We start from the raw sequence: 17,205 nt of genomic DNA on the forward strand, positions 1-17,205 counted from the left end.
CATAGTTAGGTAGCTTGCACAAATGCACAATCCTTAGTTTACACACACATAAATAACAGTAAAACCTTTTAAAAAAAAAGTAAAAAAAAAAACGTCGTAATTACCTAAAATGTTTTAATTCAATATCAATTTTATTTTTCCAACCAAAAAAAAAAATTTATTTATTTATTGACACAGTCAAAGATTGAAATAAAAAATGATTAAAAATAACCAATTCCTTATTTCCAAAAAAAAAAAAAAAAAAAAAAAATTAAAAAAAAAACAAAAATATGTATGACATCATAAGTGCATTAGGCGGGGATTTTTTTTATGAGAGAGCGACACGTATTCACTTTGAGGAAAAGATGATGTCAGCAATTTTCTGTTTTAGTAATAGTTAATAGATATTAATTTTTTCAATTATCTATTAACAGTCCGACCCTCATGACTTGAAAATCCTGGCTTCGCCCCTGCTTGTAATGTAATTTTGTTAAACTTTCTAGCCACCTACCAATTAAGTAAAATTTGCCTCTTTAAATTGTACCATACTTGTACCTCTCTTTTGGCTAGTTGTTCACCAGTTATCACAAGGACCTACCTGTTAAGTAGCCTCTTAAAATTTTTCGATAAGCTTGAGTAATTCAGTAACGAGGACAGCTTGGAGCACTTATAATAGTGGCTCTATTTATAATGGCTATTCCAGAAAGAAAACCATCATGTTTGAGCAGATTAGTCATTGTTCATTGTCTCGAGACGAAGGTGAGGCAGTGTTGACTCATTAATTTCTTACGCCGCACTTAAAAATTTGTTCTAGTCTGGTTGAATAGATTAATAACACAACTTGTAAGATGGATACACAGTGATTTTATAGGGTTACATCAATGACAAGCACCACCAGCGGCCATACCTATAGAAAGCGGGCCTCGTGTAGTCGTGTGTGACACCGTTTGGCATCTGCTACTAACTCTGCATTCTTGTATTGGAATAATGGACTAGGCTACATATGCAGATGACTCATAAAGGATAACTTGGATGTGAATCGCGAGCCCCTTCAAAAGATACACCATAAACGTTTCAAGAAGGAAGTAAGTCCAATGTTTACTCCCAAGATGTAGAAGTAGCCATTTTGGCAAATACATTTACAAAATTATGTGAGAAGCAAAACACTGTTTTTCTGTAATGCCTGCTGCTGAACCTGCAGACAAGATGGGAAGGTCGGAAGAAGTCGAGAATTTTAGATACATATTTGGACGAACATGGTAAATGTGAGAGCTATTTCACCCAGCCCTTGGATTTCCTTCACAAATTACCTCCAAAAAATAAACATGCCCATTACTAAGATACCCACACCACCGAATCACCCAATCATTAGACCATACTAGCAACGCTATGAACCGATAATAAACATTTCTCTAAAAACCAAACAGATCACCCCCAGCCCTTGGATCAACAAATAACAAATGACAATCATATTCAAAAGCAAACGTACTCTTCCATACATGCTCACCAAGCATGTGATTCGCATGAATCCATTCCCATTTCCAAGTTTCAGACTGAAAACACCGTAAAGTCCCATGAGTAAACACAACAAGAGGCTGATAATCCACAAGTAAAAACCTCTCCAAAACACCAGTAGGTCCAAGCTGTGTCACAAACCCAACAGTACTTTTTCATGTTTATCGGAACTGGGGCTATTGGTATTGAAACCCAGTCATGTGTAACCGGATTAACCACATTCAAACTCTGGTTTTTATCAATCATACCCACATTATTCTCTTAACTGGCTTATTCCAAAGGCTCGATTAAGATAGGGTAAGAGTTAATGCTCTATTTAAACCAAATTTGATCGACATGTATAGATAATAGATTGACATGAAATGACTGAAATATAACATCAATTAACTATCCAGGACTCATTCTGAACAAACATCAACCACCCTGGAACCCAAGAAGTAGTAGACATTAGACAATGGCTTACCAGTTACCACCTTATTTAACAACAAACATCAACCATCCTGGAACCCGAGACCCTGGTTTGGAAGTTCGACGGTATAATCATTTTGCCATCTGAAAGGTGGTTTCATTCATATCGACTCAACTAAAATTATCTTTCTACAAAAGAAATATAGAAAGAAGCATGATACTAAGAAGGGGATTCAATTTACATAAGCTCAATTCAATTCTAAGAGCTGAGGAGAACACCAACATTGTGGGTTTTTAAACAGTAGTAGTACAGACAGAACTCTTCTTTATATGGGTAATTCACTGCATTCTCTTACAGCATTGGTAAACCTTTTAGGATGGAACTCTAAACACAAACTAATTTGGTTTAGTTTCATGGAATTTGTCTTAACATGAGAAAACTGAAAAATCGAGCTACTGTAATACCAGATGTCAACATCTTCCACAGCAAATCAATCTGCAGCATCCTTAACTCATGTGCTATGCGGCACCTACATTGTAAGCAAAATCACCTTCTGAGCCTGTATGATGGATGGATCATCTTGAGCTGGTGGAGCAGTTGTCACGGGGTAAGGACAATTTGAGCTGCATTATAATCCAGAACAAAGAGATAACATCAGCCAAATTACTCTCCATACATAGATCTATGACAATCTTAGTCATTCAGTAAAAAAGGTTATAATCGACTTTTTTGATTCAAACTCTAAAGCAGTAAGAAATTTTTTCAAAGGCAATATGAGATGAGAGAAATAATCTGAACAGCAGTTAGTACCTTCTTAACTTCAGCATATAGCTTCTTGATTTCTTCATCATCAGGCTTCAACTTCAACACACATTCTGCATCTTCAACATAGCCTTTAAGATCACCAAGTTCCTTCCTGGCTGCTGCTCGGCGCATATATGCTTTTAAGTATTTGCCATCTAGTTTCAAGGCCTCAGTACAATCAACCTCTGCTTCACGGTATCTACCAACCTTGAGATGCGTCATAGCCCTATTTGCATAGGCTAGTGCATTTGGTGACAGCGCAATGCTTTTTGAATAATAATCCAAAGCTTTATTGAAGATCTCGGCCATGAAATGACAATTGCCCTGCTCTTTCAGCAAAGTAGCCTCTGTAGATAGAGCGAGATAGACAGAGTTTATACTGTGGGGTAAACATGAACAAGTAAAATGAAATAAAAGAAAATCCTAAAAGTTCACCGCTTTAAATGCAACATAAAGAATGGCCTTAGGTCTTAAAATAAGAAAATGAAAGTAAGACATAGTACCGAAGAGGCTAATCACACAAAATGGGTTTAGAAAAGACATACACAAGGGTGAAAAGAGCTTATTATCAGCGATTATGGCAACACATACTAACACGATGAAAAAGATATATTTTTCCCTAACGAAAATCTTCTAAGAAATATAGATCAAATGCAAACACTTAGTCAAGAGAGCACACCGAAGAATTACAAACCTTTTGTCATTTGGGGGGTGGGGAAGGGGAGAAGTGTTGGTATAAGCCTAGTTTACTACTAATTATAAAATCAAGGAGTCATGAGTTCATGACTCAAAAGTGAGAAGGACTGATAACAATAGCCATAAGAAATGAGAGAAAGACCTTCCGTAAATACATCAACAGCAAGATAACGAGGAATTGATTAAGTTTTAACCAGGACAGCAAATTCTTCTTGATAGTCCAATAGAAGATTCCACACAAGCTATTAAGAAAAGCTAATTGTGTTCATTTTTTAAAATAATGGAGTAAATGCCATTTTCATAAAGAGATAAGTTGCAATGGGTAGAGTGGCGCAGAAATATGTATGACAACAATACAAATTTCCAGAGCAAAAATGATTTTAAACACATAATCAATTGAGTTGAAAGTAATTATGTCTATAACCCTTCCAAAAAATCACAAGATTATGAAAGACAAACCATTAACACAATCATAGAGCACCAAACATACTGGATTTTAGCATTTTAAATCTGATTTTATCATCATTTCAATGCTTAGGCAAACAGAAAAGAAGCTGCAAACTCCCAAACTTGATCTCAACAACTCTTGTGCTAAATAACCATAAACTGCACAAAATCCCAAATAATTCTAAAAGAGTTGCCTCCAGTTAGAGTACTTCATGACCATTAAAATCAGATTTCTCAAATGGAACATATAATAATCAAGTAAACCACACACATGTTATAGGAGATTAGGAGTATAGATACGATGAACACTAACATCAGATAGATCACGATTTAATGTGATATTACGAAAGTGCCAGCTATCACACATTACTTAATTAAACAAAAACTTGTATGACAATACGACATTATAGAACTATTGGATACAATCATACAATGCAATCATATAGTTAAAATGGTTGAAAACTTACTCAAGATTGGAGGAAAAGAAGTTGGCCAACTTGGGAGAGTAACTTTTGCAAGAATCATGAATGTATCCAACGCTTTAGTCATGCTAGAGAAACTACTACAGCAACTCTTTACCTTTCCACTCCGAACATCCAAAGAAAAAATACAGGTTCCCACAGCAAAAAAGGCGATATGAGCTTCAAAAGGGTGCATCAGATGAGGCATTGGCATCACTTTTTTCAATCTTAAAGCCAAGTAGCTACTATCAGACCACAAATCATTGAAACTCAACTGATGCACCAAATTCCATTCACCAGCTTGATAATCTCTCAACCTCCACAAATTCAACTTATGACCTCCATCATAACACACCTCCAAATATTGAATATACCCTTCACTAACATCAATACCCCGGTAATTCACCCAATCTCGACACTGTCTTGGAAGCCCTATAAACCGTAAACAAACCATTTTCTTCCTAGCAAACGGGTCATCCCAAGTAATAATCCCGACCCTCGGGTCTACCAAGAGCAAATGCCCATCAACCACATGAGCCACCTGACCCTTCCATATATGCTCACCAAGCATATAATTCGCCTGAATCCGTTTCCATTTCCCGGTTTCGGACCGAAAACACATCAAAGAACCATAATCAGTCGCAATAAAAGGCTGATAATCCACAATCATAAACCTCTCCAAAACCCCAGTATCTCCAACCCGTGTCACAAACCCAAGACTACCCTGTCTAATTATCGGAACCGGGGCAATCGGTATCGAAACCCAGTCATTTGTAATCGGATTAACTACAAACAAACTATCATCTGTATCAATCACATCTACATTATTTGGACTATTCATTTCCCAGAAAGGTTCTCGTTTAATCTTGATCGAAATTAACAACAACCCGTTACTCGAATTCAATAATAATGCAGAAGGAGCAAGACCATCGAGAGAAAATTCTTTAGTATCATCACCAATTTTGTTAGGGTTTACAGTAAGAGTACTCACATTTGGGGGTTTCTGCCATTGAAGCTTGAACTCGGGTACTGAATCCTTTGCATCTTGGATAACTCTGATGAATCTGTCGAAGATTGACCATGATGAAGAAGATGAAGAGATGTAGGTGGAGATGAAATTGGGGTTGCAGATCATTGAATTCCATCGTTTCGAAACGGATTTGAAACGGCAAATTGATTTTGCGGGTAATCGGGTTAGGATCTTGGATATGATTTGATCTGGGAATATGCCCGAATTATCATCTTGATCAAACGACATTTTGGATGATTTTTTTATGGAAAGATTTTGAGTTCGGGAGATTTTGTTTACAAGTGGAATAGAAGAGAGAAAATGAGAAGAGGTTAACCTAGGTCGCTCAAACATGGATATATGGTTGTATACTTGTATGAGTAATATGTATGAATATCTTAGTTGATTAAACCAAGGCATTGATTAGGTCTAGTAATTGATCGGAAAACTGTTTAGTGAGAAGTAATTGATCGGCGAATTGACGAGCCTTATACATACGTTAACTTAATAACACATCCAAACCCTTAAATTATAACTAGTTTTTGGCTCGGGTGATGCTCGGATCATTGATTGTATGCTTATTATATGTAGTTATTTTTTTAAAAAAAATTCAATATTGAATGTTTAATTTGTCAACTTGATTAAACATTTAAGGGAGGAAACTACAAATTTTACAGTTGGAATATTTGATGCCCATCAACGGTTACAAACTTACAAATTTTCAATAGTGAACTGAAGTTGTAATTAAAAAAAAAAAATTTGCTCCAATCACTGTGATTGAAAGAGAAGACCAACATGTCTAATAAACACAACAGCCTTGACTCGAATGATCATAGTATACCATCCCGCGGTTGAACAAGCACTACTTAGGGCCTATTCTAATTGACTGAAGTGAAGTGAAGTGAACTGAACTGAACTTATTAGAGCTAAACTGAACTGAACTTATTAGAGCTGAACTGAGCTGAAAATACCTGATGAGAACAGGGCCTTAGTATAGCATAGTGTCATCCGCCCACTCATCCTTGCTATGCAACTAGCTAGCCGTTACCAAGCTAAATTTGGTCACTAGGTAAGGTTTGTGGGATCAAATCCCATTAGAGCAAGTTGGGGTGGGGATTTTCTTACCCTTCCCCCTACTCTCAAATTGTCTAGCCCGTTAACCCAGGTCGGGTTGGACCTGTAAGAGGTTCCGACCCGGTAAGACCCTTCTCTTTACCTTTAAAAAAAGAAAAAAAAAAAAACTAGCTAGCCGCTAAAATTAGTTGCGTCATTTAGGTATTTAGGCAATGGTGGCATAGAAAGCGTTAACGAACATATTATTGACTTATTGTAACGTATTGTTTTTATAATCTTCATGGATTAACAGAACCTTTTGTGCCTTTAACCAACATAAGCCTACTAGTTTTCTCCGCCTAACAGGAAAACCAAAACTTAGTTTCCTCCGCCTAAGTTTTCCAGTTTAATTCATCGGTACGCCGGGCGATCGGAGTGGGTGGCACTTCTCCTCGATCGTCGGTGTACCCCCCCTCTCTAGCTCCACTCTAGCGCTGTTCTCCGATCGCCAGCGAAGAGCTATTCGTATTTCGGTCTCAGTGAGGTCCCTCTTTTGAGGTCGAAGTGGGTTTGCTTGGACGGTGGTTCTCCGACAAAAACCTGGTCACCGTTCTTTTAAGGTGTTCCCCGTTGTCATGGCAGTGTCCTCTCCTTTGCTGTGGCTGAGTCAACCGGGTCTCGTGACATCTCACCACCATCGTTCCTATCCGCTTCTATACCTTGTCTCGGTAGTCTATGTAAGGCTCCCGTTGCTTTGTCTTAGTTGCTTTTTTTTTCTTGTTTTCTTCAGTTTATCAATGGAGTGTCAATCCTTAATAAATGATCTCATGATCATTCACCTAAATGATGACTATGATGATAGTATTGTTGAATTTGCTTCCAATAATTGTTCCTGTAATATCCTTCACCATGTCAAGTTCCTGAAAGAGGAAGGTAATGCCTACTTCAAAAAGGGTAAGGTTATTGATGCGGGAGCAAGGTATGACAAAGGTCTAAAATTCCTTTGCTTTGTTTCTCCTAGAAATGGGGAGGACAATAGTTTATTTGGAATCTTGCAATTACTTTGGAATTAAACCTTGCAGCTTGTGCTTTTAAGGTGCATGATCATGAACAAACTAAGGAACTCTTCTCCTTAGTCATTAAGTATGATGGTTGTAATGCAAAAGCTTTCTATAGAAGGGCCTTAGCAGAGGCTAAGCTCTTCCAGGTTGAAGAAGCATATAAGGACCTTAGTAAGGCAGCTAAGGTTGAACCTAACAATCATGATATTCTTCGGGAATTGGAGAATATTAAGGGGTTACTCCGAGAGATTAGAAAAATAAAAAGTGGGAGGGAAGTCCAGGAAATTGATGAGGATCTTGGCAAGGTTGCCAGGTTAGAGCCTAAGAAGGCTCATGGAAAGAGGAGTGACATGTCTACCCCCCCGACCCATCCTACCCACATTAAGAAAGGTAAGGTCAGTGAGGTTTCTATTTCGGGGATCGGTAGTGTGTCGATGGGAAATGGTGAACGGAGCGGGCTGACTAACATGACTGTCACTGACCTCGTCATTGAAAGGGAAGTGGAGAGCTCAGTTATTACCAACAATTCCTTCTTCCCATTGGCCTCCGGGGAGGAAGCTTCAAGTTACTCCAAGAACAATCAAGGATCTAGTCATGCATCGGATCATGAAGTTGGAACTACTTACTCTTTTTCCAACAGTAGGAGGACAAACCAATCCCTCAAGATCCCCTACTTGTCTTTTTTCAAGCTTCAACAAGCAAAAACAATGAGCTTCTTCAACACATCAACCGACTCGTGGATGACCCTATGCGTGAAGAAATCGACTGCCCCGAATAGGCACCCTTCAAAATTCACTAACATGGATAGCACAAGTCCAGATGTTGTGTCAATGCCTAGGAAAATGGTATGTTCGGTAGAAAAAAAACGCAGCAGGAAAAATCGCAGGAGGAAGAAGAAGAAGGTCTCCCCCCTACTAGATGTTGACCAGTTTGTGGGCAGTGGCACTCCTTCCACTATTGATTTTGAAAAATCAGGTGATCACATACACTCAAGCACCACTAACTATAGCAATGCATCCACATGCATCGAGAATAGTAACGAAACGCCTATAAGCGACTTTCACATTACTGATCAAGCTAAAGTGGAGTCGGTAGGATCTAATAAGGATGATCCCATGGGTTTAGAAGTGGAACTGGAGGAGCCACTCATCCCTACCCCCGTTACCTTCATTTTTAACTCCAACAATTTGAAGAATAGAAGGTTGGGTAGGTCGCATGTGAAGAAGAGGAAGAGGAAGAAGCCATCTGTTTCTCATCATAGGAACCAGTTTTGCAGGACAAGAAAACGTAAAGGATCAAGCCTCGAGTATCTCATGTCTAACATCCATACTGGAATTAGTCAATCTCATTGTATCCCCCTCTTAGATGATCATGTTAGTAGTCCCCCTATTTCTTGGATGTTTTCTGTTTTTACTAACTCTGTGAATAGGTCTAAGTCTGTTTGTAGTTTTAATTCTTACGTCGAGTCTGTTGGGAGCTAGTCTCCTTTTACCCGTTGTCAAAAAAAAAAAAAAAAAAAAACCTTTTGTGCCTTCAAAAACCCATTCATGCTTGCATATATTCTGATGTTTAATCTTCGATATAGATATTGGCAACTTGGCAAGTATTGAAAACTTTGCATCACGTTCACAGTGCATCAGTGCATGCATGGCTGATAATATCGATCTCGGAAGTACTAATAGTCAAAGAGAGCCAACGCTTCTAGCTAGACAACTTTACATTGATGAACTTTTCGTGTCGAAATTCGAATCAATATCCTAACAACATATCATAATTTTTGGATTCGAAACCTTTGATGAAAGGTACACCTAGAAATAAAATGTCTTGGAGTTTTTTTTTTTTTTTTTTTTTTTTTGAGGTAAAGGTTGTATTGGAATTGTAATTAGTTTTTTAGGATTACTCGGTCAAAGTTATGAATATTATTTGTTATTTTAGAAAAATGTGACTAGTAATAGTATACAAAACATGCTGATGTTTGATTCATCTTATTTAGTTAATAATTTTATCATTATTGTGAAAAAATAAATTTAGATAATTTTAGACATAAAATAAGTTTTTCTTCCAATAAAAATATAATATTAGTCGGACAATAATTTTTGAAAAATAAAATAAGTTCACATAAAATACTCTATATAACACGGAGTAAATGAGTAATAAGTTCACACTCGTATAAAATAAATTTAGACAAAATCAGATTAACTAAACATAACCTTAGTATTTAAGTTTTCAAATGATCTAATGCAAAATTTGTAAAGCCAACCACTTTTTAAATTTTGGTGTAGTTCGTACACATTATACTTCGTTCCTAAGCCACCAAGGAAGACTTTAACTTTCTTTTCTCAAAAGCTATTCTCATCAATTATTTCTTCACTTTAATTAGCTTTTTAAATGTATTTGCATTTTGTCGTACCTCTTGCCTCTTCTATTCTTTTTCCTTTTCATTTTTTTTTCCATCTAGCTTAGTACAACGGAGTTTTTTTAAATTTTATTTTTTAAAAACGGTTATTAATACGCATATTTGAGACTTTCAGTTTTAATACTGCGTACTCCCTGTGCTTATGTAAAAGGGTTACATTTGTCAATTTAGGTGTTTTCCTTAAAGGTTAGTTTTAATTATTTTCATATTAATATAATTATTATCGTTTATAATTTCATCACCATTTTTTGTAATTTAAAGTACAACTAGTTATGTCTTAGAAAGGGAAATTTATTTAAATGTTATGAAGTTTAATACTGTAAGAAGTAATTTATTTTATTTTAATATTATATGAGATATAAATCATATAGAGTAATTTTTATAATGCTAATTTGAGATTAATACATAGTACTCCGTATGTTATATCATTACTTAAATTATAAAAAAAAAATGAACTAGTACTTTAAATTTATTAATTTTTAAACATGCAACGAATAATATTATTGGAAACAAAGTAAACTAGCGAGTCTTTTTTTTTTTTTTTTTCACTTTCTTTTGATAACAAACAAGCTAGTTTTTATTGTTCACTTTCTGACTATTCAATTAAAAAAATTATCTTAAGCAAATAAAATATGTATAAAAAAAATAAAGTATTGAGTGGGTAATTAGGTGCCAATCAAAATTCAGATGAAGTCAATGAAGTCGTCAACTTACTATCAATGCAGCTAATTAAATTGTAATCCGATTTACTCTGTCCAATTGATAGATTAAGCTCGTTTTACTATACATTCTATAATAGCGGTACTCTTTTTTTCATAAAAAGGAAATCAATGGAACTATGAAAGTTCATTGTAAATTTATAACAATTCTAGTCATACATACAGAATTATAGCTAGTCCAAAAAATGGGTCAAATATTTTCCAACTTATGGAATTGGATTTGCCCAAAATCAAGAAATGAAACACAAAAAAAAGATCTTCATTCCAATAATTACCAAACTTATTATGTTGATTATATTGATGATGTTGATCAGAATAATCAGCTAGAAAGCCACTATTACATCAACATATCCGATCATTATAAGCCGGTTTCCGATTGGAACACCGGTATTCCATGGAATAATCACGACGACAACAACTTGGATACTACGTCGTCAGCTCCTCACATTGTGCTCGATTTGATCAGTGAAAGTAATAATGAAGAATTGGTCTTGGACTATGGTGATGATCGAGTTATAGCGGAAGTAGTGTTAGAAAAAAATGTTACAACCGCGGTAAATTATGTGTTATCTAATGATTCAAGTGTTGGTAAAATAGGGCCGTACACAAGGGATCAGAGGGTGCTACTCGTTGGTGAAGGCGACTTCTCTTTCTCGGCTAGTTTGGCTGTTGCTTTTGGTATATCGGCTTCTAATATTATTGCAACTTCTCTCAACCTTGGAGGTAACTAACTGTACTTAATTAGCTCGTTCAACTATGTTTTTTTGAGCTTGAAATTGTGTACGCGATGTTATAAGATCGAGTTTGTAGCTAGATTGGAAAAAAAAAGGTGTCTTGTAGTAACAACAATATAACGTTGTGAAAGTATTGAATTGGCAGACTTTTTAATCAAAAACTACCGGAAGTTCCCCAACAATAAGGCGGAGTTGGAGACTAGAGGTGGTGTGGTCCTTCATGGTGTTGACGCCACGAAAATGGTGAAGCATCCCTTCGTTGGAAGCATGACGTACGATCGTGTGATTTTCAATTTTCCTCACGCTGGGAAATTTGTTGAAGGTGATTTAGAATTACGGTAAGAATTAAGTTTTTTTTCTATCATATACTTTCTCCGTTTTATTAATATTGCAACAATGGACTTTTTGCACTATTCATCACTCTTGTTTGACCATATAATATGATTTATACGTTAAACAAAATATAGTCACGTGAGATCTTGTTGGATTCATCTCATAAAATACTTTCACAATATTAATTTTTTATAATTTTTACTCTTGTACAATAATAGATATATAACTCTTATACAATAATAGATATTTAGCATATAAAATGATTTTTGAAATGCGTAATTTCATCTTTGTTGCAATATTAATAGAATGGAGGAAGTATATTCTATCCGTATCCGTACCATAAATTTATTTGAAAATAGATAAAGCAATATACTACTTGTTAGTGTAATTATTAATTTCAAAAGTTTTTGCATAAATTTAATGTATATTTGGTTATTGTATACGGAGTATCAAAAGTTATCCATACCCTTAGTCCTGTAAAAGTTACCCTTATTATACTACTTGTATTTTCAAAAAATTACTATTAAACTATCAAAAGTTACTCATATTACTCATTTATTTTTATTTTCACAAAATTATCTCTAAATTATTCAAAGTTACCTTTAGTATCACAAAAATTACCCACAGTATCACAAAATTTACCTATATTTCTTTCCTTTTTTTCCACTACACATTAAAGTACACCCAATTTTAAAATATATTTAAAGATAAAAAGAAGCCTAGTCCCCAAGTGGACCAACTCGGGTTTTATAAAAAAAAAAAAAAATTGATGTTGTTATTTTGTCAAGAATTGAATATACTTGTACTCCGTAGTAAACATTGGACGATTTTTCTTTTTTTTTTTGGTTTGTTTTTGTGTTTTATCCAATGTTTGAAGACCTTATAAAGTAAAATATTTTAAACAATAAGTGAAAAGAATTTTTAAAAAGAGTAAAGATTAAGGGCCTGTTCTCATACGCTGAACTGAACTGAATTGAACTGAAAATGAACTGAATTGAACTGAAAATGAACTGAACTGAACTGGACTTATTAATTAGTGTTTTTAACTACGGATTAGTGAATTTTGATTATTTATATTATACATATGTGTATATACAAATATACATATTAAAATATTTAAGAAAAACATACTATATAATTATAATATTTATGGAAAATATATTAAAAACATGAAACCCCAAAACATTTTAAAAACATATACTATTTAATTAAAAATTAAAATATTATTATGACAAAAGAACACAAAACACTTTGTAAAAAATTAACACAATTAAAAAAAAAAAAAAAAAAAAGAAAAAAAAAGTAAAAGCTGGAACGAAATTATTATTATTAAAGATTAATTTATTATTATTATTATTATTATTATTATTATTGTCGTTGTAATAAGAGCTTAAAAGAATGAAATTTGGCTTTATATCATTAGCAATATCATTAGACATAAACTGAACTGAACTGAACTGGAAATAAACTGAACTGAAATTCAACGTTTGAGAACAGGTCCTAAGATTAAGTTTAAAGGACTTTTATATTTAATGCAAAGGTTGAAGGACCTAAAGTGCAGACTATTGAAATCCATTGTAGCCCACTTGTGAGTGTCTCACGTTGGAGAAAGAGAAGAGACAGTTCCACTTGATAAGGTAGAGGAGTTACTCCTATTATTGCCAATTGGTTTTATTATAGAAGGCTAGAAGCTCTTAAAGTCCTAAGTCTTGCTTGTGGACCAAACTTTCCTTCTTATTCGGGTTACCCAGACACATTTTATATTGTTTGTGAATGTTTTGCAGTTTGCATCAAAAGCTGATAAGTGGTTTCTTACAAAACGCGAAGAAGATGATCGGAAAAGATGGTGAAATACACATCACATCGAAATGTAATGGATTTTTTCGTCGATGGGATATACCAAAATTAGGATGTGATCAAGGGCTATATCTAATTCAAGCAGTCAAGTTTAAACGTCTCGAATATCCTGGTTATCAGACCAAGTATGGGTTTGGAGGAGATGGGAACTTTCATTGCAACCCTAGTAAAACCTACAAATTTGGATTATCCTCTAAATAAGAGTTTAAATTACTTATTGATGTTGTTTGTTTAACTTAGTGCTAGTCTAACATTGATCTTAAATGAACTCTGTATCTCAAATTATATGGTTTAGATTAAAAGCTTATAGTGGCATGGTTACGAAGTTTTAGCTAGCCACTGTAACTATTTATCTGTTAATGCTCTTAAATCTTAATAGTACATATTAGGGCAGCTAATACGTACAATGCATACGTCATAGCTAGTTATTTCCCAATGAACTCTTTCGATTTGGATCGTCACAACTCTATTTGTTGGTTATTAATGAGGAAAGATGTGTAAACAAATATTTTTAGTGGCAAATATCCGCACACTATTCATAAAAGTTTAAAAAAGAGGCAATTAGCGTCAATGAAGACAAATAAATAAATAAACATTTTAGAAAAGAAGTATTCAAACACTATTTTAAAAAGAATTGACTTAAATAGATAGATTTTTTTTATTTTTAGAAAAGCCGCAAAGACGACTAATTATTATTATTGCTCAAGCAAAAATCAGTAGCAACTACATCCTCTATCGTGCTTGGACAACCCCCTACCCACACTCTCGTTGAATACATGAGTGGGCTTAGGTAAGCCATAGCATGATCTACACAATTTGCTTCTCTAAATACATGGACAAAATCAATACTCTCAAAAAAATTAGCAATGTTCTTAATCTCCCTGACAAGCATCCCCAAGAAAGATCCATCACTTTGCTTACCCTGTAACAACCGAATCAATTGCTCACAATCACTCTCCATAATTACATGCTTAACATCCATTGTATTGCCATTTTAAGCCCAATAATCATAGCTTTTGCCTCAGCTACCCTTGCTTCCCATTTGCTATTAACCTGCTGACATATAACTCTCACAACCTTCCCTTTGCTGTCCCTTATAACCGCCCCAAGACCTGTACCGGCTTCACCAAGGATTGCCCCATCAGAATTAATTTTTAAAATGCCTTGCAAAGGTGGGCACCATATCGCATTCTCCCTACTCCGCCTACTGCTACTCCGATTTTAGGAAAAAGATAGATTCAGCCCTAAAAGTAGAAAAAAGTGATAATAAATAAGCATTTATCACACCGATTTACTCGTGACTTGTCGATAAATTCCCAACTTAATACTAAAAAAGAAAGTATATTAAATGCTTATATATGCATAGCCTAAAGTAATAAAACAATCCATTTCATACTTGTATGTTAAAATATGTTGTTGGTAAAGTTGTTATGTTATTTTTAAATATAGAAAACATATGGGCAGATAAAACCACATGCTTTTGGGATAAAAATAGAAAAAACATTAAAATTGCCTAAAATGTTGTTTTTGATGTAGTTTTAACAGGGGTGTACAATGAGGATGGTGGGGGTAGGGTCGTCCATAGTCTACGAGATATCAACAATTGTGTTGATAATTTTTTTTTTTTTTTTTACTATAGCAAAGGCGCAAAACAGACTAAGTATAATTAGACAAAGTAAAACGACATCTTCTTGCTATGTCGTTTGCCCGTTGTACCTGTTCTCTTGGAATCTTCAGAATTGCACATCGAATAAAGGTGGCACCAACTTCCCTAATTTCCTCGATCAACCAAGTTATCGAAACATCCTTACCAAGTTTATCTTGCAGGTTGTTAAGGAGGGAAATAGAATCCGAAAGCAGGAGGATCCCCTGCTTTCCTTGATCTTTGGCCCATTTCATCGCTTCGAGGCATGCCCAAGCTTCACATTGGATCACTGACGAGGCTGCTCCGCATTTTCAACCTTCCTCCCTCGTATCGCCCAGGTTGTTTCTCGATACTGCCCAACCAACCCCTGCCCTCGAGGTCTTTTTATCCCACGACCCATCTGCTTCCATAATGAAATTATCAAAACCATTCTTATCCCTTCCTAGGTGAACATGATTGAAGCTTGGGGGGTGATTGGGTTATCCCTGATTGGAGCCGTGCTGGTACTGGCTTGATTACCATTTTGGGTGAATACCTCATGGTCTTGCATTGCTTGATTTATGAATTCTGCAACTAGCCCTGCGTTCCCATTCGCACCTTTGAAGCATCTTGTATTTCTAGATTTCCACAAGCTCCATAACGTTGCTATGAACAAGGCGATACGAGTACCATGCTTACCATTCTCGCTATAAAAGAGCAGAATATAACTCTGGATCCATTTCCTTAGGGAGCTGGAGCCAGGAAGGTCAAGGCAGATAGGGAGGGAGGAGTTCCCCCAAACCTCTATTGCCAGAGAACAAAAACGAAAAAGGTGTTGGCTATCTTCCAACTCTGAGCCACAAAAGTCACATATTGCATCTACTAGAATCCCTCTTCATGCTAGGTTAACCTTAACAGCAACGCCATCATGAAAGAGTCTCCACAGAAAAAGTTTCCATTTTGGTTGGATATCTATTCTCCAAATTAGCTTCACAAACTCTTGGTCCCTAGCAGAAAAGGAGAAGCGCCCTAACCCCACATCTTTCGAGAGATAGTAGTACCCTGTTTTGACAGTATACCTCCCCGACAGATCAAATTTCCAATAGGTGAAGTCATCCTCACCTTTATGAGGAAGTTCCATGGCCAAAATTGCCTTTGCACTATTCCAATCAAAACAACGCCCTACCTTTCCTGCGTCCCACGTGCCTGTGTCCTGGTCAATGAAATCTTCCACCTTCCACCCTAGAGCGACTCCCAAAGTTTGATCCGAATTTGCTGTTGGAATTTCTCCCTTCACCCAAGGCATACTAATAGCTTTCACCTCTTTCCCATTACCAATTTTCCACGCGAATCCTCCCTTGAAAACCTGCACCACTTTTTGAAGGCTTGTCCTTCCCATGGAAGGGTTCCCCATCCTCTCATAAGGTCTGGCCATGTTGCACACCCCACATGGTTGTAACCCTCCATGGACTCTTGAGAGCAAAAGTTGCGGGTTGAGATGCATCCTTGTTGATTGCAATTGTGTTGATAATTGTAGAAAGTGTTTCAAACATCAAGAAGAACAATTTTTTTAGAGGTGTAGTTGCCCCATTCATCCATCCTATATATAAGTGTAGTTGCCCCATTTTATCCATCCGCAAACTTAAGTAATCCATAAAAACCACATTAAAACATAATTCTTCTTCTGACCAAAACATTTCCTTACTCAAATTTCCCTATTATTACTCACCCTGATTGTACTCTCATTAATTTTAATCTAGTGGAATTATTTTTCAATAGCTCATGTGTTTTATACATACGCTTTCGCTTGTGCTCATACCCTAACATACAGCAACACCATCATATGATCATCATAGTTTTATGGGATAGTTTTCACTACACTTTCTTAAAAAAATAAATATAATAAAATAAATTTGAGTCCATTGGATAGTTATATTTAGTTGGTGGAAAGCTTATGAAAAATTTGAAAAAAAACAGAAATATTTGGATGGATACAAAGAGCATAAGCTAGTATGTTCTATTTAATTAACGTTTACAGAGTATTGCTTGGCATTTTATATGGAATATCAAAATTAATAAAACTTGTTT

The 17,205-nt window shown here is 35.5% G+C and overlaps 1 protein-coding gene and 1 pseudogene across 2 annotated transcripts; one reads left to right on the forward strand and one right to left on the reverse strand.

Annotated features, from left to right (window-relative positions):
• Positions 1–10,508: 10,508 nt before the first annotated feature.
• Positions 10,509–13,876, forward strand: LOC145575699 (uncharacterized protein At4g26485 pseudogene; annotated as a pseudogene). The gene is made up of 3 exons (XR_014098272.1): positions 10,509–11,292; positions 11,449–11,641; positions 13,421–13,876. The product of XR_014098272.1 is annotated as an uncharacterized protein At4g26485 pseudogene (transcript).
• Positions 13,877–15,424: 1,548 nt separating this feature from the next.
• Positions 15,425–16,552, reverse strand: LOC145575700 (uncharacterized). Its single transcript, XM_081633522.1, has 3 exons — positions 16,028–16,552; positions 15,674–15,919; positions 15,425–15,538 (listed from the first exon to the last, which is right to left on the reverse strand). The coding sequence occupies exons 1-3, from the start codon at positions 16,550–16,552 to the stop codon at positions 15,425–15,427; spliced, it is 885 nt and encodes a 294-aa protein (XP_081489648.1).
• Positions 16,553–17,205: the final 653 nt, after the last annotated feature.

This window comes from Chenopodium album, chromosome 13 (assembly GCF_948465745.1).
Source record: "Chenopodium album chromosome 13, dcCheAlbu1.1, whole genome shotgun sequence".
NCBI lineage: Eukaryota > Viridiplantae > Streptophyta > Magnoliopsida > Caryophyllales > Amaranthaceae > Chenopodium > Chenopodium album.

What these genes read in the sequence shown, in the direction of transcription:
- LOC145575700 (XM_081633522.1), bottom strand. Translation starts at nt 16,552, where the DNA reads ATGGCCAGACCTTATGAGAGGATGGGGAACCCTTCCATGGGAAGGACA. An exon ending in ATGATGGCGTTGCTGTTAAG is followed by an intron (nt 15,920 to 16,027) that starts GTTAACCTAGCA and finishes CTGGCAATAGAG; the next exon opens with GTTTGGGGGAACTCCTCCCT. An exon ending in AAGCAATGCAAGACCATGAG is followed by an intron (nt 15,539 to 15,673) that starts GTATTCACCCAA and finishes TTATGGAAGCAG; the next exon opens with ATGGGTCGTGGGATAAAAAG.